Source organism: Malaya genurostris, chromosome 2 (assembly GCF_030247185.1).
Source record: "Malaya genurostris strain Urasoe2022 chromosome 2, Malgen_1.1, whole genome shotgun sequence".
In the NCBI taxonomy this organism is placed as follows: domain Eukaryota; kingdom Metazoa; phylum Arthropoda; class Insecta; order Diptera; family Culicidae; genus Malaya; species Malaya genurostris.
The window spans coordinates 189843291-189867329 of NC_080571.1; the positions used below are offsets into that span (position 1 = coordinate 189843291).

General features: G+C 37.8%; 3 protein-coding genes across 6 annotated transcripts in view; 2 read left to right on the forward strand and 1 right to left on the reverse strand.

The window, feature by feature from the left end:
* LOC131432819 (lysosomal-associated transmembrane protein 4B) overlaps positions 1 to 24039 on the reverse strand; it is a 290680-nt gene that overhangs the window by 46079 nt on the left and 220562 nt on the right. The gene's annotated exons all lie outside the window — the stretch shown is intronic.
* LOC131429062 (uncharacterized) lies at positions 17314 to 20070 on the forward strand. Its single transcript, XM_058593112.1, has one exon. The coding sequence runs from the start codon at positions 17314 to 17316 to the stop codon at positions 20068 to 20070; it is 2757 nt and encodes a 918-aa protein (XP_058449095.1).
* Positions 20407 to 20841, forward strand: LOC131429063 (uncharacterized). Its single transcript, XM_058593113.1, has one exon. It carries the CDS (start codon positions 20407 to 20409, stop codon positions 20839 to 20841), a length of 435 nt encoding a protein of 144 aa, XP_058449096.1.

A 24039-nucleotide genomic window follows, 5' to 3' on the forward strand; every position in this document is an offset into this window, starting at 1 on the left:
ACGCAAAACATGTTTTGCTTGTAAAAAATCGAATTTCTCAAGAAGGGCAGAAGAAACTCGATGCAACGAATGTGTAACTCTACCTTACTTTGCTTTGTGTAGGTAAAGACCCGGTCGTTTTGCTCTACAACGATTAACGAAAAACCTCCCCACCATTCAGACACTCAGGAGAGAGTACTGGCGCGGTCAAATGAATCCGAAATTCCTCAGCAAACTGCGCCCATTTACTGCCAACAAAAGGCGTCTGACGAAGCTCTATACCGGGAGACAGGCTTCCCAAACTAAATATGGCGACTTCGTTTATGTCCGTGTGTGACTTTACTTACTTTTATATTTAATTTAGCTATAGGAAAAACTTTTATTTTGATGAACTTAATTCCCGCGAGCACTACAAACCGAGTTGCAAGCCAGACACAAAGATTATCCTAATGCCGTGCCCTCATAAGGCAATAATTATTTGTGAGCGGAACTATCCGCCCGAATATTGCCGAAAAAACGATAAAATCACTTTTGTAGCAGTATGATACAGCCTTTTTGAAATCATCGTTTGGCGAAGGTTGGTTATGCGGTAAATATTTACACATATTTTCTGTCTATGCCATCAATAGTCATACTTACTGTGACAGCACAAATATCAGGAGTGTTGAGCTCCGCTATGAGAGAAATATCGAGAGCACTAATTGGAAGTATGCATGATCGAGGCATTTCACGTGGATTAGTCATACCGTTCTTTTTGAAGGCAACGAAGATTGAGTAACCTTCCAACGGCTTTCACAGAATTCTGAAATCGATGACAGATAAGCACCGAAATGTTTTAAGTTTGCTAGGGATAATTAAATATCGAACAGAGAGCGGTTGGAATAGTTTTCAACGTTTTGCAAAATGGAATTTTCACGCGCCAGCTCATGGAAAAGGATCATGCAATGGTGCTGGAGGTACTATAAAAAAACGGCACGTCGCGCAAGTTTGCAAATGATCAATGATTGTCAAATTTCGACCGCGAATGAATTATACGAGTGGGCTAGAAAAGCATCTTCTCTACGGAATATTTCAGTCATATAAAATGTTCGGAAGATTATGCAAAAGCAGAGAAATTTCTTAAAAATCGTTTCGAAAAATGTAAAACTATTTCTGGAACACAATCGTTTCACTATGTTGAGCAACACGGAGACAAGGAATCAAAAATGAAAGTTTTCTCTTCCAAGGACACGTTTGAAGTATTGAGTTTTTGTAAACCTGAAAAACCAAAGCATAGAAAAATTGCAACTGTTTACAAACTGTATGTAATTACTATTTTATTACTCACGTAAATCCTTTGTCCCAATTTTACTCGCTTTCTGCCTACACGGTGCACACAAAACATCATTTGTTTGCAAAAAATCGAATTTTCACTCGACGCAACGAATGTTTTTGATTTTTGAATATATATATATATATATATATATATATATATATATATATATATATATATATATATATATATATATATATATATATATATATATATATATATATATATATATATATATATATATATATATATATATATATATATATATATATATATATATATATGCACTTTTTAAGCATAAATATATACACACAATGAAGTTTGAGTTCCAGGTACCAGATGACTAGTTTAGTGTATCATCCTAATCGAAAGCTTAACATATACCTCTTTTTTATTTCACAGTAGAAAACGTGAAGAATGTTGGATCGAACTGAAATTAAAGAAGAAGCTGAAGGGTTAGCAATCAGTAGTCTATTAGAAGATTTATGTTTTCGGCGAACCTATGTACATTTGGATTTATTTTGTATATAGGAGTCGAATATATATTCCATGGTAGTTTGTCGTTTTCTTGAAATGTTGTATAGTTATTTTTGTTTGATATGAACACTAGGGTGGGACAAAATATTGATTTCAGCTCCACCAAACTTTTCGTGTTCCTTTTGGGTCCCATAAGCACCATGCAAAATTTTAGTTCTATCAGAGAAAATAAACTTTGTATGGGATTTAGTATGGATAAATTCACTTTTTACAAAAAAATCGGCTAGAGATCAACCTATGAATTTATGTAGGAAATTTAACGAGGAAGAAAAACTTCGAAGACTTCAAAACAATCCGACATTTGCAAGTTATCAAAGGAAAACCGACACAAGGTCCGAACGATGGCTCATTCCTTAATATATCTAGCACCACTAGTGCATCTGTTTTTATAGCAGAGTTAACAGGAGTTCATTATAGTTTGAGTGTAATCGTCACATTATCTCCAAACCATTATTTCCTCTTCACAGATAGTCTGAGTGCAATTGAAGCCATTCGCTCAAACATGACTGGCAAGACTGAACCGTTTTTCCTGGGCAAAATAAAACAGTGCCTGAACGACATATTGAACAATAATTATTTAATCACTTTAGTCTGGGTCCCGGCTCATTGCTCCATTCCTGGCAATGAAAGAGCCGATATTTTAGCTAAACGTGGTGCTATTGAGGGTGAAATTTATGAGAGACCGATTGCTTTCAACGAATTCTATAGCTCGTCTCGCCAAAAAACACTTGCCAGCTGGCAAGCTTCTTGGGATAAAGATGATCTGGTTCGGTGGATGCACTTAATTATTCCGAAAATATCGACAAAGGCATAGTTTAAGAGACTGGAAGTGAGTAGGGATTTCATTCGTGTGATGTCCAGACTGATGTCCAATCATTACACGTTAGACGCACATCTCCTTCGAATTGGGCTCTCCGAGACTAATCATTGTGCTTGTGGCGAAGGTTATCGGGATATTGATCATGTCGTTTGGATATGCGTGGAGTATCGTGATGTCAGATCTCAATTAATAAATTCCTTACGTACCCAAGGTAGACTATCCAATGTCCCAGCTCGAGACATTCTTGCTTGTCACGATCTTCCATACATGAAACTTATTTATCATTTCATAAAGAAAATTGGAGTTTCAATTTAATAAAGGCCCCTATTAAGACTTAGTTATGATTCCAGCTGCGTCCATTAGTTCAATAGCTAAATTAGAATAGAAATTATGTAATGATACAAACAAACTCGAAACAGTTTATGAAAATGTCAACAAAATGTCTGAAAATAACAGTTTATTTTATAATTTATAGAAGTTAATCGTTTTTTTCCCTTTATAGGCTACTCTGGCCGAGGGGGGTGGTTACAACGATCCACACTTTCCATACCGGACGAACTAGGCTATGGTGCCCAAACGAACACTAGTAACGAAGGAGGAAACCGGCCTATCATTGATAGGTTCCTTCCAGCATGTAACCCAAGCGACAGATTCCTTTACGGTTATCAATTTGCAACGAAAGATACGAATATCTTCTATTGCAAGTTCACCAGAGAGTTTGTCACTTGGGCAGGAAGTGTGTGCTTCACCCTGTAACCAGTCAATCATTGAGTCGTGCGTCTGTATCGTATTAGTATTTTGTCATCCTACCAACTGCTTCTGTGTCTTAAATGTCCTCGTCGATGACACTTTGGAAAATTTCGCTTTGTATCCGCTTCGGTCTTGGCCCTGCTTTCCTACATAGTCTTTTATGTCTGAAGCGGTACAAACGATTATTACTTTAAAGTTCCTAAATAGATGTAGATATGTTTGGTCTACTAACACTATCCATTCTAATCTGCTCTGATTGTTTCTATCTTTGTCGAAGTTACGTTACATTTCCTTTTCCCTATTGATGCATTTTTTGACTATGCCGGAGAAACCTGTTAATATCTCAAGCTGATAATTTATCAAGAATAAAGAAATAATAATAGTGACAATCACAACAATAATAATAACAATAATATTTATAATAATACAATGATAACAACAATAATAATAATGATAATAATAAAAATAGAAATATTGTGACTTATCAAATGTTAATATGTCATCAAATGAGTTATTACAGGGATGCAAACTGCCTCCCCTTCTTTATTACTGTAGTCTGTTAACCCACATTTACATTTTTTATTATTCGTACTGTACCACGCTGCTGCATCCAAACTAACATTCTATTACAGTAGGCATGCGAAGCAGTATCGCGTTAAAAACTACCGCCGAAATCACCGCCGCTTGATGTAGGTAGAAATTCTATCTTTCTAAATTTTACTGTCTCCTTGTTCGCGCTACTGTAGCACAAAAAATGTAGCTCGCTACGGTAGAAAAATGTACTTTGCGCTGTAGAAAAAAAGTAGATTAGTGCGATAGAAAAATGTACTTTACCGCGGTAGTTAACAGTGCACAGTGGTCCGGATCCACAATTTAGGGGGACAAAAACATTTGTGGCTTAGCCTTATACTTTAGAGCTATGATGTCTTCGGAACAAATGATCAGTGAAAGATAAGCCATATTTTGAAGCATATGGTATTAGGGTGGTTCTAATTATTAGGGTGATCCAAAAATTATTTTCCGTATGTGTTGAGATAGAGGACTGCATTCTTCGGCAAAATTGTAGGAAAACTTATGTCAAGCAACTTTGCCGAAAACACTATTGTAGTATCTCTAACGGTTTTAGGGTTACAGCTATTTTAATAGATCAACTTAGGGTGTTCCTAAAAAAATCAGATTTTTTGCTCTAGCTTTCTTAATATTCACTTCTCGATTTTGGTGTCTTCGAATATCTTTTAGAGTTTGTTGAAACCAATTTTTTCATGACTAGCGCATTCAGGTAGCGTTTTCTGAACCGAAGTTATGAGCAAAACTAGTTCAAAAACGAATCATTTTTAAACTGCTATATCTAACATTGGAGCAAACGAAAAAAAATCGGTTTCTTTCATTTGATAGAAAATACTTTCGAGCATGTTTATAGAAAAAATGGCGGAGGAGATATTTTTTTAAATTTTTTAAATTGTGTTCAAACATTGGGTTTTTTCATTGAAAAATGCTCTTTCATGTAAGACATTTATTAGCTATACATATTAAAATAAGGTATTGCTGTCTTCTAGCGTGTTAAAATTAAAAATGTTAATTCAGCTGCATAATCGGGAAGATGGAGTACATTCACGTTGGTTGTTACTCTATTCGATAATGCTATTACAGGATCTGCCTATACTTGCGAATTGATTTATTTCGACTCTCTTGCGCTTCCTTACTGTACATTATTTGCTATCTGTTTGGTTCCCTTGCGATTGATTGTTGAGCAAGAAGGCTGGATAATCTGGAACAACAATTATTCTTCATCTGTTTCCCTTTGCTGCCCAGAATAATAATCTTTCAAAAGGAAAACACGGAAATAACAGAAGGAAGTGGACAAAGTAAATGCAGAAATTGCAGAGCTTTCTCCCACAGTACTGGGGAAAGTATTTGTATCAACGAAGCTAGTGTTCTGCCTGAACGATACGAAAGTGTTAAACGACATAACAGGCATACACTCCCAAGCTTGGTACATATGCAAGCGCTCCGGAAAAGCTCTGAATTTTTCAAGAACTGAAACAAATGAGAATAATCCAAACAAATATCAATTTGGAATTTCGCCTCTACACGCAATGATTCGATCTATGGAACTTTGGCTAAAAGTGAGTTATTGTTTGCACATTGAGAAACCGACATGGCGCGTGTCCCGACAAAATTAGCATGTCAAGGAGCAAGAGACAAACATACTAACGGCATTAAAAGAGCAGCTAGGGTTCAGAGTTCCCATTTTAGAATCTGAGTTTCAATTTGAAAAATCTGTGTAACATCTGTGTTGCAAATTTTCGGTCATAATCTGTGAAAATCTGTGAAATTTTTTTTGAAAATCTGCCATTTTTATGAAATATTCATAAAAATTTGTAAAAATCTTCGAATTTTGATAAAATCTGTATTCTGTGCTCAGAATCTGTGTGGCAAAATAGGCAAAAAAAAATCGGTGGTTTTACAGAAAAATATGTGAATATGGTAACTCTGCTAGGGTTACGTATTGGCAAAGACATCATATTAACAAGATATCCAGCTCTCACATTTCCAGAATATATCATTCCTTTTTTGCGAGCACGGTGCCCTCAGGTGAGTCCGCATCGAATCTCGTACATAGAAGTAGAGAAGAGAAATGTCAAATTCTTGCGCGCAAAAATAGCAGTACTGCGCACCCACACAATTGACATGATATGTTGAATGTGATGCCGTGTGATGGCGTTCCTATACTGAAGATTGATTTCGCTCCAAGCTGACAGGGTCTGGCATTGTTGAATCATTACCTGGAGGCGGAAATTCGAATGATGGTATCTGGGCCCGCAGATTTTTCAAAGAATATAACACAGTAGCGCAAATCATCGAGTTAAATGGAAATATACTCGAACGGTTTTTTATAATCTTAACGTTGATAAATAGCAATGTGAAGATTTCGGTACCTGGTTTCCAGGAGTTTACTGAACAAACAAGAATTCGTTTTGTGGAGCTGTATGGATGGTATGCTCTGTCGCCAACCGTGCATAAACTTCTAGTGCATGGGACTGCAATTATAAAACATGCTTTGATTCCTATTGGTATGTACAGTAAGGAAGCGCAAGAGAGTTAGTGAATCTAGAGAATGTATTCAAACGATTTCTATTAACGTTTGATCCTGTAATAGCATTATCGAATAGAGTAACAACCAACGTGAGTGTACTCCATCTTCCCGATTATGCAGCTGAATTAACATTTTTAATTTTAACAGGCTAGAAGACAGTAATACCTTATTTTAATATGTATAGCTAATAAATGTCTTACATGAAAGAGCATTTTTCAATGAAAAAACCCAATGTTTGAACACAATTTAAAAAATTTAAAAAAATATCTCCTCCGCCATTTTTTCTATAAACATGCTCGAAAGTATTTTCTATCAAATGAAAGAAACCGATTTTTTTTTCGTTTGCTCCAATGTTAGATATAGCAGTTTAAAAATGATCTGTTTTTGAACTAGTTTTGTTCATAACTTCGGTTCAGAAAACGCTACCTAAATGCGCTAGTCATGAAAAAATTGGTTTCAATAAACTCTAAAAGATATTCAAAGACACCAAAATCGAGAAGTGAATATTAAGAAAGCTAGAGCAAAAAATCTGATTTTTTAGGAACACCCTAAGTTGATCTATTAAAATAGCTGTAACCCTAAAACCGTTAGAGATACTACAATAGTGTTTTCAGCAAAGTTGCTTGACATGACATCCTACAATTTTGCCGAAGAATGCAGTCCTCTATCTCAACACATACGGAAAATAATTTTTGGATCACCCTAATAATTAGAACCACCCTAATACCATATGCTTCAAAATATGGCTTATCTTTCACTGATCATTTGTTCCGAAGACATCATAGCTCTAAAGTATAAGACTAAGCCACAAATGTTTTTGTCCCCCTAAATTGTGGATCCGGACCACTGTGCAGTGGTATCGAAGAACAGTAAGCGCAGCACATTGCCTATATTCTTCGCTACTTCAAAGATGATTTTCGCTTATTCATAATGTTTATAAAGTAGTATTGCTAATAAAATTTATTTAAACCCGGTTTTAAGCTTTTGATCGTTGCCAGGAGGCATTAATGGTTGGTTTTGCCAGGAGGTGTTAATGAATTATTTTCCTCGAACAAAAAATATTTTGAAGTAAAATTATTAAGTTGCAGAATTATTTATGTATTTCAAATAAATAAATTATGTAATCGCTGTGAGAATCAACTTTTGAATAGAGGATACGGTCTCGGTCGTAGGGCCGAGAGTCTTATACCGTTTGAATCAGTTCACTTAGTTCGCACAGTGACTGTGTGATTAGTTCAATAAATTATTCATGTTTTCTAGACTTGTTAATTGATGGAAAAGTAAACTCAATTCGACTTTACTGGTTCCGGAAAGTAGTGGGCGAAATATATTTTTGAAATAGTTTGATCGATTCTCACTAACTTCGTATAAAATTTAAAGACTAGTTCCGAAATGACATATTTATACGTGTAAAATAATTCAAACCGTGATATGAACAAAACAATAAAATCAATTAGTATTTCGATCGAAATGAATGAAAAACTCACTCAGAATGGAAATATTCGAAACTGTCTGCCTGTTAGAAGATTTTGTTATTTTAAACACCGTACTAAAGAAACAAATTAGAATAGTAACTTAAACTGCCATAGTTAGATTCATTATACTCTATTTGTACTACCGTCAATCATATGTATTATAAGAAGTTTTGTACTGTGTTATAATATGCAGATCATCCAAATTTATTTCCATTGGTATGATCACTGTCTTGCTATCCTCGTCAGCTGATTGTTCATTTATATTATTTTTCCAAAGGTGTCGCATTAGAAAGAGAAAAGTTGGTGCTTCGCATATCGCGTTCTTTCTGACAGCAACCTAAGGACCACCTGAAAAGTGTTGACTTATGACCACTACCGTTTTTTACACTTTTCAATCTGTTACGCACTAAACACAGAATTGAGTCAAAATCGGTTATATCAATCGAAAGCTTCCCAAAAAACAAATGCACCTAGTGTTATAAAATATCTGTATATTTACATGCCTAGGGCCACTTCAGTAAACACGAAGAAAATTTAATCTCTGATACACAAATAATTTCAACTGCACTGACTCTGTCCAACGGAAACCTTTATGATAATTGTTAAGTTAGGTTAGGTAGAGCTAACACCCACGCTATACCTGAGAAACGCTAGAATGGCGACTTAGCCCACAGTGGGAAGTTTGGGCCACTCTCCTCTAATAAGAAAAAATATTGCTGACTTTCGAACAGCTCAACAATAAGATCAGTGAAAAGTATCATTTACCGATCGATCGGTAGAGCTGAGCTGAGACTTATTTCTTCATAATTTTATACTGAATTATTTTTCGCTCCATACTGAAGTTTGAGGACATTAACATAAAAATTGTAAATACACGAGATTGGTAAGCTATAGAGCATTATTGCTATTTTGGTCGGTTTGGATTAAAACCTGGTAAAATATCATCTTTGGTCCCACAAAATCGATTTATTCAAGTGTGCTCGAAAAAACATTAGACTTACTGCTCAAAATATGGAAAATATTCAGATTTCGAAGACTATATCTTTCTGAAATCATTATTGGCTTTTCAATTTCAGTAAATTATGTAATTATCCGAAATTTAATTTGTGCTGATGATGATCGCTAGAAAGCATCCTATGTATATTAGTAAAACAAAAGTTTACCATTTGTATTTTTATCCTCATGTTTACCGAAATCAATTAAAATTCAACGCAGCTTCTATAGATTTTACGATGAATTATTCTTTTGCTTGGGATTAACCAAAAAAAAATTTTCTGACTAAAAATGATTTCAACTTCGAGTCACTAAAATTCTAAACGTAGCGAAATACATTTCTTTAAACTCGACATTTGATTTTTCTAGTTGGGAAAGAGTTGTACAAGCAATACTGATCGTTCAATAAAAATACATCTTCAAAGATAGTAACATCGACAAAAGGTTCGTAGAGGAATTCAAATTTCTTTTTGTCTTCATTTGATTAGCTTCTATTGGTTTGTAAACACAGCCTAAATATATTGCATGCATGGCTAGATTACAAGAAAAGGCACCTGTGTGTCCGTTCAAGAGACATAAAAAAGTTCTTTGAAGAATCCCTTAGAAATGCATACGTTTGAAATAAAGATATAACTAGAAATAAAAATGCAAGGAAAAAATGAAATTGCCCGCTTCAGAAAACTTGATTTTTTTCTGAGTAGGGTAACGGTACCTTCATTCATTTCAGCTTCGTATCTCAATAAGCTGAAATATGGTGCATTCTGAGTGCATTCGTAATGATAATAACACCAGTATTATGCGCAATTATGCCGTAATCTGATTTTTCAGAGCCGAAACAAAGATATTTCATCCGATTTTCTCATAATTTGCATCGTTCAAAAAGATAAAATCAGGTGTTAGTAAGCTTGTTAAATTATATAATGTAAGGATGCGCATTTAACACTAGATTGCCCAGGAAAGTCACAATATGTAAACAATGGAAGGATTGCTTGAAATTCTGTGAACTTTTCTAATTCTTAATTTAACGATATATGCACTTAGGCACACTGCACTAGCTTTTATTTATTCTGTCACAGTTTATAATATTGACTTTCTCTCTTTCAATCATTTTGACTGCTTTTGAGCAATTTAGGTCTAAACTAAGTTTTGGGTCTTCTAGTGTTGAGCATGCATCCAGGAAACAAGAACTACATGTATTTCGTGAAGAAATACTAGGTGTGATTGGATGAAATGGTCCACGTGAACCGTTCTCTTCCAGAAACACACATCTCACACTCTCAGTTAGAAGGTGACATCTGTGTCCAAGTTGGAGAAATCTAAGTACATTCAAACCTTTCCCGATTTGAGAGTGTATTTACACCTGATTAATCAGTTTCACCGTCATTGCAATTTGTAAACATTACCGATACCGAGCCGGATCGGAAAGGTTTGAAAGTTCCTAAACGGTTCATAAGATATCAATTTACTCCTATTCCTGATAACAATAGTCCTCCTTTTAGAATTAAATTCACCAAGTTCAGGACGAATATGATATATTAATATTCATCCCAACTGGATCAAAATAATTCAAATTGGTGATCAATTCCAGGCATAAGAATGCTCGAAACCACCTAATGACCTATTGTCAATTTCAAGCATTATTAGTCCTGTCCACTCCGTGATCGATCCAGACAACATAATAATTTTTATCTTTTACATTTATAAGCGAACGATCGATCTCGGTATGGTCCGACTTTGTCAATACGCGAAGTGTAAATTGACTCCCACCCCCATCCGCCAGGCGGGGGTACGCGCCCTGTAGCTCATCATCCAAAGCCCAGGGATAATTTATAGAACTCATTTAGGGGTTTGGTACCTCATGTGTACCGTTTTGTGCTAAAGTGCACATGACTAGTTTTCATTTTTTTACGTTTCGCATTCAGCTCATCAGTGCGTCAGCAGTTTATGTTGAACTGCTAACGCCACCTAACGGTTCAATATAAACCGCTGAGCAGACGTAAAGTATTTGCTACTTTCAAATCACTTATTGGCACCGAAGTGCCATGTCTATCCTGACGAGCCGAAAGAACAAAACAAATTGACGACATACTGGCCGCCAACAGATTGTAGTCATTTAGGGGTTTGGTACCTCATGATGCGGTACCAAACCCCTACTTGGATGACGGGGTAGGTACTGGTTTCGGGGCGGTGGAACAGCGATGTTCCTCCTGAACGATGACTGGGGTAGCCGAATGCAGCAGCAACTTGGCCTATATGGAACGGAGGTTTGGTATGCAACCAGGAAAGTGGTACCGTGCAATATATTCACGTGTGTCGGTTAACGTGAAAAAAATCGTGAAGGCCAACACGTTGGGCTAGCCGCAAACTATTGACACGAATTCTTGATCCCTTTGGATCCACTTGAGACTTGTCGATAAAGGACTTCTGAATCGCATGGTCACGTTTGGCGTGTGACTTGCTGCGACCTTCACTCTTCCGGGTCAGAAAAATACTAGAGACCGCGCAAAGGGGTTTTCCCACGGTTCTATCTGGCTGTGCTTCCATCCCAATCACACCGCCACTTTCAAAACATGTCACCCCGCATTTTATGTTGCGATGATGACGATGATGACAGTGTGTAGACAGATGACGGTTACAATGATTTATCGTTTTTTTTGTTGGTGTCTTGATTAATATTTGTACCTACTATACTTGTTTATTTATATATATTTATTATATAGATAGATAGATAGATTTATATAATTTGATGAATGTAAATAAATGAGTATTTTTGAATATATAAATAATATACAATTTAATAATGAATAAATAAATAAATAGAATAAATACTTAAACAAACAACTTAAACATGTAAACACGGAGTAGAAATGCAGTTGACGTTTAAATTCTACTTAGACATTTACTGACAATAAAAATAAACAAAAATTTACAATATTCGAAAAATATATACAAGCTGGGCTTAGTGACCAAAGGAATGATATTGTGACCAAAGACTAACAGGTCACAATTTTCCCCGACTCGGTTAAAAAAAAACCATAGTTTTTTTTTTTGAACAACAGCCGACTTCTAATGCGACTACTTCTTCCTCAGTACCAGTTTCAATTTCGAGGGATGATTTTTCCAAAGGCCAGAGGAACTCTCTCTTTCCCGGAATTGTTTGATTCTAAAGAAGTGAGCCTGTCCATTTTCAGTCTCGTGCTCTTGCCAAAATATTTGTCAAAATAAGGTGCGATATGTTTCATCCATCATTCCCAAAACAACTGCAAAAGTGTAGCTGTCGAAACTGTTCAATATGCGTCAGAATTTGAGACGGTCTTTGCATTGGTAGAGCAGAAATATTGATCGGAAACACAACAAATAATATAAACTATCAGGAAGAAAAACAGACTATATTTCACATTTCCCCCTTGTTTTACTGTCACGAGAACGACACTCGGACAAAATAATACTACTATCACAAGAACAACGTTTGGAAAAAACAACACTACTGTCACAATGTCGACGCTTGGACAAAACAATATTACTGTCACAAGAATGACGCTTGGACAGAATATTGTTAACCTAACTCATTCGTACGTCTCATTCATTCAATTTCATTTATTCTTAGTCACACTAACATTCATAAATTTTACTCAATCGCACTCACTTTCAGACTTCATACTCATTCATATTCATGATACACATACTACCTTAAAATAATTAAAACTTATATTATGGGTACCCTTAATTTTAATATTAATCAGTGGGCAAACATTATCCCGCCACCTTAGATACCACCCTGTCGTATGTTTATTTTCCGATCTGTCAGTTCTGCTCTTACACGCTTAGAAAAAGTTACTCAAAGTTTGAGTACTAGTTACTCATTTTCAAATGATACATGGAAACGTCAAAAATTGAGTAGTTATCATCAATGATATTGAGTAACTCCTACTATAAATTTGAGTTTAACGCAAAATCTCTTTTTATAGTTACTATTCGCATTCGCGATAAGTCTAAAAGTTGTAATAACCATTTGTAGCCACAGGTTGTATTTTTTGTTAGTGAGACGCGTATTTCGAGGGTGAGTCGATCAACACAAACGGTGTTGTGTCTGCAAAAACTGGAATGATCAGCTTCGTGTTGTGCTTTAGAAAGGAAACGAATATGCTCAAATGTCATTTATGAGGAATAAGTGTATGATTGGTGCCTGAGCATAACACACTACTCCAAGCGACCACAACTTGATATAGTATTGAGTTCAATTATTTAACATTTTAATACAATACACTCAGAAAAGGAGCAACTTTTTTGCAAATTTGGTATATGTGAAATAAAATTTCACACAGTGATAGTTACTCTATTTTTGGTACATGTACAAATAAAGTATTACTCAGTAAATGAGTAGATTTTACCCAAATATCGTTTCCAGTGGAAGAACTCAAATTTGAGTAACTTCGGAGTTACTCTAAATTAGAGTTGTTCCACTTTTTCTGTAGATGAGTGAGATCTTACTCATTTTTGAGTAACTATTTTTAAGCGTGTACATTACTGACCGCTAATAGAAAATAATGAAAAGTGATACAAAATTGGATGGTACAGGTAACAGAGCCTGTCAGCTTGGAGTGAAATCAATCTTCAGTTCAGCAACGCCATCGCACGGTGTCACATTCAGCATATTATGTCAATTGTATGGGTGCGCAGTGCTGCTATTTTGGCGCGCACGAATTTGACATTTCTCTCCCCTACTTCTGTGTACGAGATTCGATGCAGACTCGCCTGAGGGCGCCATGCTCGCAAAAAATGTTGTTGCCAATGATTTGTTCGGGAAATGTGAGAGCTAGATAATATGTTAATATGATGTCTTTGCAGGTAAGTACTTTGTTTAATTATGTTGTTTTGTTTTTTGGAGACAGTGTTGCATGTTTTGTTTTGTTAGGGAAAGGATGGATAAACCGCGTAATTTTAACCAAGAAATATTTTTTAACGACGATATTTGGCAACCAAAAAGGTTTCTAAAAACTTGCTCACTAATGGATATGGTAAATATAATCCAGTAAACCATTTAAAACAGTAAATTATTTCATTTGGTTTCCTTACATCACACCTATCTCACCCAGAGCTCTCCAGCAGGAATCAATTTAACATAAGCAGATGCACCGGATCCAGAGTAAAAGTGGATACAACGTCCGTATTAACTGGTTTCAGTCGACTTTTGATGCTGTCATTAAATTATTCCGAACTTCTCTGGACTTGCTTTGTATGCGACTGTAAGTGGTCGTGCCAGAATATGAATAATGATCATCCCTACACTGAATCAGATTAGATCACATTCGATCAACACTCTCTCTTATCTCTCTCTGTAATATTCTCAAGTACGCCGATAACAGTTGCGATAGGTAGATAAGAGCTATCTTATAGTAGAATAAAGTCAGTAAAAATCCAAAGCTAGTCCGATTTACATCGATTCCGAGTAGATTATTCTTGCAGACAATAAAAGTGAATAACCCCTAGTGCTGGTTTTTATTAGACGCTAAACGCAGCATTCGAAGGTGAGGTCTATGACCTTCAAAATAGTTCTGGGCGAAGAAAGTAATTATACAGTCCACTATCGCATAAATACTTCGTGCCAGAACATGGTCCTTCGAGCCGGATTTTCATAATAAGTTTATTTTTCGCAGTAATAGAAACTTGTAATGAATACGTTCGAATTCACTTTAACACTTGTCGTACAACATTGATCATTCAAGATTATTCTTGCAGACAATAAAAGTTGAATAACCCCTAGTGCTGGTTTTTATTAGACGCGTATGGGTGCGCAGTGCTGCTATTTTGGCGCGCACGAATTTGACATTTCTCTCCCCTACTTCTGTGTACGAGATTCGATGCAGACTCGCCTGAGGGCGCCATGCTCGCAAAAAATGTTGTTGCCAATGATTTGTTCGGGAAATGTGAGAGCTAGATAATATGTTAATATGATGTCTTTGCAGGTAAGTACTTTGTTTAATTATGTTGTTTTGTTTTTTGGAGACAGTGTTGCATGTTTTGTTTTGTTAGGGAAAGGATGGATAAACCGCGTAATTTTAACCAAGAAATATTTTTTAACGACGATATTTGGCAACCAAAAAGGTTTCTAAAAACTTGCTCACTAATGGATATGGTAAATATAATCCAGTAAACCATTTAAAACAGTAAATTATTTCATTTGGTTTCCTTACATCACACCTATCTCACCCAGAGCTCTCCAGCAGGAATCAATTTAACATAAGCAGATGCACCGGATCTAGAGTAAAAGTGGATACAACGTCCGTATTAACTGGTTTCAGTCGACTTTTGATGCTGTCATTAAATTATTCCGAACTTCTCTGGACTTGCTTTGTATGCGACTGTAAGTGGTCGTGCCAGAATATGAATAATGATCATCCCTACACTGAATCAGATTAGATCACATTCGATCAACACTCTCTCTTATCTCTCTCTGTAATATTCTCAAGTACGCCGATAACAGTTGCGATAGGTAGATAAGAGCTATCTTATAGTAGAATAAAGTCAGTAAAAATCCAAAGCTAGTCCGATTTACATCGATTCCGAGTAGATTATTCTTGCAGACAATAAAAGTGAATAACCCCTAGTGCTGGTTTTTATTAGACGCTAAACGCAGCATTCGAAGGTGAGGTCTATGACCTTCAAAATAGTTCTGGGCGAAGAAAGTAATTATACAGTCCACTATCGCATAAATACTTCGTGCCAGAACATGGTCCTTCGAGCCGGATTTTCATAATAAGTTTATTTTTCGCAGTAATAGAAACTTGTAATGAATACGTTCGAATTCACTTTAACACTTGTCGTACAACATTGATCATTCAAGATTATTCTTGCAGACAATAAAAGTTGAATAACCCCTAGTGCTGGTTTTTATTAGACGCTAAACGCAGCATTCGAAGGTGAGGTCTATGACCTTCAAAATAGTTCTGGGCGAAGAAAGTAATTATACAGTCCACTATCGCATAAATACTTCGTGCCAGAACCATCCGTATCGTAGAGGAGCATTACTATGAGATAAAATCAGAGTTACTAGCACTGCGACCAAAGAAAGTCGAGGGTATCAGACAACCCGATCCTAATACCGCTGAAATTGCAGTTAATTCACCATTCTCTCGTGTGAAGCTACCAGATCAAACTTCCGTCGTTCACAGGAAAGATCAACGATTGGATTTGCTTTCGGGACTCATTTCGCAGTCTGATCCATAATAATCAGCAATTATCAGACATCGATAAGTTCACATACTTGCGATCTTCAGTTACAGGTGAGGCTTTCCAGGAAATAAGCTCGGTTGACTTATCAGCTGACAATTATGAAGTTGCTTGGAAAGTACTCGAGAAAAAGTACGAGAACAAGAAATTAATTGTTAAAGCTCATTTGGATGCACTCTTTTCAATAGAATCAATCAAAAAGGAAAACTGCGAAGCGCTGAACCACCTTATCAGTGAGTTTGATAAAAATCTTCTCATGTTGGGAAAAATTGGAGAAAAAATAGAGAATTAGTCTACTATTCTGGCATATATGGTGTGCTCTCGTCTTGATTCAACAACTTTACGTCAAAGGGAAATACACTACAACTCAAAAGAGGTTCCCAAATTTGAGAATTTGATGGAGTTTCTGAGAGATCAACGCACAGTTCTACAGTCTATAGCTTCCAACAAATCCACCGACGGAGAGGGAAGTCGATTGAAGCTATCGGTAACACATACGTCATCGCAATCTCAACGCAAGTGTTTATTCTGTGGAGAGGCATTTCATCTAGCCTTTAAATGCAATAAGCTGCAAGGAATGTCCATCGGTCATCGAGTTGAGGAGGTCAACAAGAGGAGACTATGTCGGAATTGCTTGTCGGTCGGTCACTTTGCAGAAAGATGTTCTAGAGGCTGTTGTACGCGCTGTGGTAGAAAACATCATACAATGCTTCATTTCGATGGAACTATGAATGAGTCCCGACAACCGAAGTCTTTTGTGAAACAAAATCTTCATTCCTCCGGCCCACAACCGCGTGGACAACAAGCAGCAACTCAAGAAAGAAATAATTTTCGCTCAAACCCACAAAACCAGACACAAACACCAACTACTGAATCAGAAACACATTCTTAACCAACAACATCATATCCAGTAGTCCAATCTCGCTCACAATACACTCACCCACAACCCAGCACACAACTATACACAATCTCACTAAAAATTGTGGAACAATCCCACAACAATATCAAATCTACAACGCGCCAAGTGTTGATTTCAACGGCTATCGTTCGAGTTATGGACCAATGGGGTAATGTTGCATTCGCCAGAACACTTTTAGATTCGTGTTCAGAATTCTGCTATATGACCAGTAGTTTTGCGAAGAGATTGAAATTACCGAATACCCCAAACTTGCTAAAGGTGCAAGGTATTGGCAATAGCAGCGTAATGTCTACAAAATTCGTGAACGCCATAATCCAACCCAGAGCAACATCGATATCCTCGTACAAGGAAAGTATGCGATTCTACATATTGCCTAGGATTACACAACCTTTACCATTGAAGCGAATTCAAGTCGATTGGTTGAACGCTCCATCGCAATTGATGTTAGCAGATCCAAAGTTCTGGGAGCCTGGTCAAATTGACATGATAATCGGCGCAGAATTCTATTTCGATCTTCTGTTGAACGGAAAGCAGAAACTTCATGAAAATGGTCCAACACTGCAGGAAACGGTGTTCGGATGGATAGTGTCTGGAAAGGTTTCTTGTTTGCCAAGTAGTATCCCTTCGACATCCAGCTATGTTAGCTCTACACTCGATCTCCACGATATGATAGCCAAGTTTTGGGAATTAGAAACGTGTGGTTTAAACAGAACTACCTCCATGGAAGAAACGGCTTGCGAAGAGCTTTTCACTAGAACTACATTTCGCGACGAAAATGGTATATTCGTAGTGACATTGCCCAAGAAAATGGAAGTAATCGAGCAGTTAGGAGATTCTCGTAATATTGCAATGAAACGGTATCATGGACTGGAGAAGCGGTTTAGTATTAACCCCGATCTGAAAGCGATGTATACAGAATTCATTCATGAATACATTCTAATGGGCCATATGATGGAAATAAACGATCGTGAAATTGTATCGGAGCCAGTTTATTATATGCCACATCATGCTGTACTAAGACCCGACAGTATGACCACGAAACTTCGTGTCGTCTTCAACGCATCATGCAGCACGTCCACCGGAATATCACTCAATGATGCTTTGATGGTCGGGCCAGTCATCCAAAACGATCTTCTATCCATAATTCTAAGGTTTCGTCATCACCGCGTGGCTGTGATCGCAGACGTAGCAAAGATGTATAGAATGGTTAAAGTACAGGAAACAGATCAACATCTTCAACGAATACTATGGAGAGATACGCCAGGAGAACCAATAAAAACGTTTGAATTGGTCACCGTTACTTATGGGACTGCTAGCGCTCCGTATTTAGCTACGAGATGTTTAAAAAAGCTTGGAGAAGATAGTGTAACGACACATCCGATAGCAGCCCGAATAGTTCAAGAAGATTTTTATGTTGATGACTTACTGTCTGGAACCAATAGCACTGCTGAAGCAAAAGAGTTAGTGAATGAGGTCATACAATTAACCGATACCGCCGGGTTTACTTTGAGAAAGTGGAACTCCAATTCTGAAAGTGTAATGCGAAGCATTCCAAGACATCTGCGCGATGAACGATCCGTGTTAGAGATAGAGTCATCAACCTCGGCGGTAAAGACTTTGGGGCTCCGATGGGATACCAACACCGATGAATTCAACTTTACTTTTCCGGAATGGAAATCAAGCTCAGTGGCAATAACGAAGCGCAATGTTCATTCAGACGCAGCGCGCTTATTCGACCCGCTAGGATTGGTGGGTCCAGTAGTGGTGCAAGCAAAAATCTTTATTCAGAAATTATGGTTGCTGAAGTGTGACTGGGATGAATCACTGGATGAATCTCTGCAGAACATGTGGAAGGAGTACAAACAAAATTTGTTAGGGTTGGAAACTCTAGCCATTCCTCGCTGGATTGGCTTTAGTCAGGATTGTTTATCAGTTCAGCTACATGGATTTTGTGACGCATCAGAAGCCGCGTATGGCGCATGCCTCTATCTGCGTTGCGTCGCGTCTGATGGTACGACATCCGTTCGGCTAATCACTTCGAAGTCTCGGATAGCTCCCTTAGAAAATCTAAAGCAAAAAAAAAAAAAGAGCATCCCGCGACTTGAACTGTCATCGGCTCTCTTACTGAGTCACTTGTTCGAGAAATACAATCAAGTTCATCCTGGACTTAATGCCTTTTTCTGGACGGATTCAATGATAGTAATGCACTGGTTGAAAGCGTCACCTTCTCGTTGGCATATCTTCGTAGCCAATCGAGTATCTGAGATACAACACCTTACTAAGGATGGAACATGGGGTCACGTAGAAGGAACTGAGAATCCCGCTGATCTCATATCGCGCGGAATGTTACCGGCTTTGCTTCACTACCAAACACTTTGGTTCGAAGGTCCGCCTTGGCTGTCACAAGACCAGAAATTTTGGCGACAATCAGAGGACGGCATCAAGAAAGAGCTCAATATATCATTGTTAGAAGAACGTTCTTCAACGGCATTTCCGGTACAAATCATAGCTCCCAGTGAGATTTTCGAGCTGCGTTCTTCATTTTCGGAGCTAGTGCGGCTAGTGGCATATTTGCTTCGATTTCAGTACAACGCTCAGTGTAACAATCGACAGTCGCGAAGAATTGGGATGCTTTCTCTCGAAGAGAAAGAGTATGCAACGTTAGTATTGGTACGAATTTCACAACAAGAGTGTTTTCCAACGGAACTACAAGATCTCGCAAAACAAGGACATGTGAGGGACTCGTCTTCAATATTATCGCTTAATCCTCGGTTGTGTGACGGCGTGATGCGAGTCGGCGGCCGGCTTGCTAAAGCAGATGTATCGTCAGATCGAAAGCATCCTTACATTTTGCATCACAATCATCCGCTAGCGACGATGGTCGTGCGAGACTACCACCAAAGATTATTTCAAGCTGGGCAGCAATTGTTGATCTCTTCCGTGAGGGGAAAGTTCTGACCAATACACATACACAGTTTAACAAGGAAGGTGATACATGACTGCGTACCGTGTTTCCGAAACAAACCAAAGATTTTGGAACAAATCATGGCAGATCTTCCGTCGGTAAGAGTAAACCCTGCTCCACCATTTCTCAAGGTTGGAGTAGACTATTGTGGTCCTTTCCAAATAAGTTATCCTAATCGACGAGCACGACCTGTGAAATGCTATGTATCGATCTTTGTTTGCCTAGTTGTGAAGGTAGTTCATTTGGAGTTAGTAACGGATCTAACCAGTCAGTCATTTCTGGCCGCCTTAAAACGATTTGTTGGTCGTCGTGGTAAACCGATGTTAATAATGTGCGACAACGCAACAACTGTCGTCGGAGCTAAGCGTGAGATCACGGATCTACAGCGACTCTTCCACAATCAACAATTCCAGCATACAGTAATCAAAGACACTTGTGACGATGGTATTGAATTTCGGTTCATTCCTCCGCGTACGCCCAACTTTGGTGGCCTGTGGGAAGCACAGGTAAAATCTTTTAAAAATCATTTTCGGAAGTCAATCGGAATTCGAGTGCTAAATGTTGATGAAATGGCTACAGCCTTAGTGCAAATAGAGGCAGTATTGAACTCCCGACCTCTAACGCCAATCAGCAATGACCCAACTGATTACGAAGCTTTGACGCCTGGACATTTTTTGGTGCAGCGTCCACTAACCGCCATCCCAGAACCAGATGTTCAAGCACTTCCAAGCAATCGCTTGACTATGTGGCAGAGAGCTCAATGAATTCGAGTGCTAAATGTTGATGAAATGGCTACAGCCTTAGTGCAAATAGAGGCAGTATTGAACTCCCGACCTCTAACGCCAATCAGCAATGACCCAACTGATTACGAAGCTTTGACGCCTGGACATTTTTTGGTGCAGCGTCCACTAACCGCCATCCCAGAACCAGATGTTCAAGCACTTCCAAGCAATCGCTTGACTATGTGGCAGAGAGCTCAATGTCTCATGCAGCAACTTTAGAAAAAGTGGTCATCAAAGTATCTCTCTGATCTGCATAATAGAACCAAGTGGACCAAACAACGAAACAATATTTCGATTGGCACGATGGACCTACTCAAGGAAGAAAACGCACCTCCACTCAAATGGCACTTGGGGAGAATAATAAAAATCACCAAAGGCTCTGATGGCAACATCCGTGTTGTCACAATACGTACGAAAGATGGGCACTTCGAAAGAGGAATTTCTAAGGTATATCCACTTCCCATCAGGGACAATGAACCAATCGTCTACAGCTCTGATCAATAAGTACTCTACGAGGGTGCTCTGATGCAGTGCATCTCAAAGTTCAAGTTAAGACTAACATAGTCAGTCCATCACATGATTTACACCAACATACACTATTAGCATAAGGTCTGGTCAGTATGAATCGTCTGTGCATGTTTATGATCGTATTCGTATGGTATTAAGGTAAAGGTCTGGGCGCATAAGCCGCCGGTGATGATCAAATGATCATCGAAGGTTCTTAGAAGCATACTAATCACGTCGTTAAAATGTCAGCACATCAGCATACAGCTCCCATTCTCCTTGGAGGAAGCCATGGATATCCTCCAACTCTTTGACTATTTCGATTGACATTGGGCTTGGCCAGTTCAACGCGTCGATTAAAACACCGAAGACACAAGGCAATTTGTATGCAGTACAACCACTCAGCAAGTGAAACTACCACCCAGGGCTATCCTCTACGGAGAATTCCCAGGCGCCATAATTACCTGGGTAGGTAAGTTGTTCCGGTTTACACAATTTCTATTCAGTTCACTACATCCAGTCCATTTCGAGGAAACTATCAACCATATATTTGCATCTACACTACGAACCGAGTCGAGCAAGAAGGAAGGAAGAATGGCATCAACCGATGCTCTAGAATGTACACATGCACATGCGTGTACAAGACCAGATCATTGTGCAGCAAACACTACTGAATCCACCACCGACGTCATCCGAAAGAACGTGTAATTCGAAAGCCGATCAACAGGAGAAGCACTGGAGTTATCTAATTACAGTTATTGAAGTTAATTATTGAATGCATTGTTAGTGTATAGTTAAGAAACAGTAGGGATTAGTTGGTGTAGCAAATTGCAAGCCAAAGGTGGATATTTCGAAACCCGCCTGGTTTCAAGGCGGCCGGCATGGTCGTGCCAGAATATGAATAATGATCATCCCTACACTGAATCAGATTAGATCACATTCGATCAACACTCTCTCTTATCTCTCTCTCTGTAATATTCTCAAGTACGCCGATAACAGTTGCGATAGGTAGATAAGAGCTATCTTATAGTAGAATAAAGTCAGTAAAAATCCAAAGCTAGTCCGATTTACATCGATTCCGAGTAGATTATTCTTGCAGACAATAAAAGTTGAATAACCCCTAGTGCTGGTTTTTATTAGACGCTAAACGCAGCATTCGAAGGTGAGGTATATGACCTTCAAAATAGTTCTGGGCGAAGAAAGTAATTATACAGTCCACTATCGCATAAATAATTCGTGCCAGAACAGTAAGAATAATAATAAAATAATTTCTGCCCTATCCGAATCTTTATGTAACATTTCAGAGAAACTACTACGGTATTTAAGTTCACTTTGTTACTATTCCGTGTATATATACGACTTAAATCAAATATTTTGCAGCTCATTAAATTGTCTGATTGCTAAAAGTAGCTCTGATTTGATAAAAAACTTTGTATGTCCGATTGTTCTTGTTATAATTTGACTTCTTGTTAGAAGAGATCAGAAAAACATTTTAGGAATTTTTTTCCCAATTTATGAGATATTTTTTTCCCCGATTTATTAACTAAATTTTCCTAATTAATCACACTAAAACGAACATAAAAACGATTAATAAATTTTATGATAAATTTGATTGAACTCTGAAATAATTTGTCTTTGATTACTGAGTTGTGAGCATAAATTGATTACTGAGTTGTGAGCATAAAGTGTACAAAACATTGATACGTTCATTAGGGGCTTGCGAAAATAAGTTTTCGGTGGAACACTACACGAATAGATCACATGAAAAGATCCAATCCATCCATCCAAATGTCTGGGGTGGGCTCCAAAGGCCTCTTTTGCTGGTGAGCTCGAGCGTGAGGTTCGGAGGCTCAAGGTCGGCTCTATACAGGGTACTCAATCAGAAGCTCAAACACGGTCTCAACTTTTTTCGTCCTTTTGCCTTTCTCATATAGAAAGGCTATGCAATCACTGTGAAAATCGACTTATTAATCGAGGCCCGGAGGGCCGAACGTCATATACCATCCGACTCAGCTCGGCGAATTGAGCATATGTCTCTGTGTGTGTATGTGTGCGTGTGTGTGTGTGTGTGTGGATTTGTGTGTGTGGCCGTCCGTGTGTGTGTATGTAACAAAAATATGCACTCACTTTTCTCAGGGATGGCTGAACCGATTTTCACAAACAAAGATTCAAATGAAAGGTCTCATAGTCCCATAGCCTGCTATTGAATTTCATTTCGATCCGACTTCCGGTTCCGGAGTTATAGATATGTACCAAAAAAATGAAAAAAATATGCACTCACTTTTGTCAGAGATGGCTAAACCGATTTTCACAAACTAAGATTCAAATAAATGGTATTATGGTCCCATAGTTTGCTATTGAATTTCATTTGAATGTGACTTCCGGTTCCGAAGTTATATGGTAATATGTGAAAGTTTGAGAAAAAGTTTACACTCAATTATCTCTGGAACAACTCAACCGATTTTTGCAAACTAAGATTCAAATGTAAGGTCTTACAATATCCTGGAAATTTGTAGATCATTTTATCTGTATCCGACTTCCGGGTCCGGAAATAAAGCGTTATAAGTGGAAAATTACCAGTTTTATTAGAATTTTTCCACGAACGATGGGTAAAAACAGGTACAAATCTTATAAAACTTTTTGATACATTCTTCTAATTTGCAGAGCTTGTTAGTT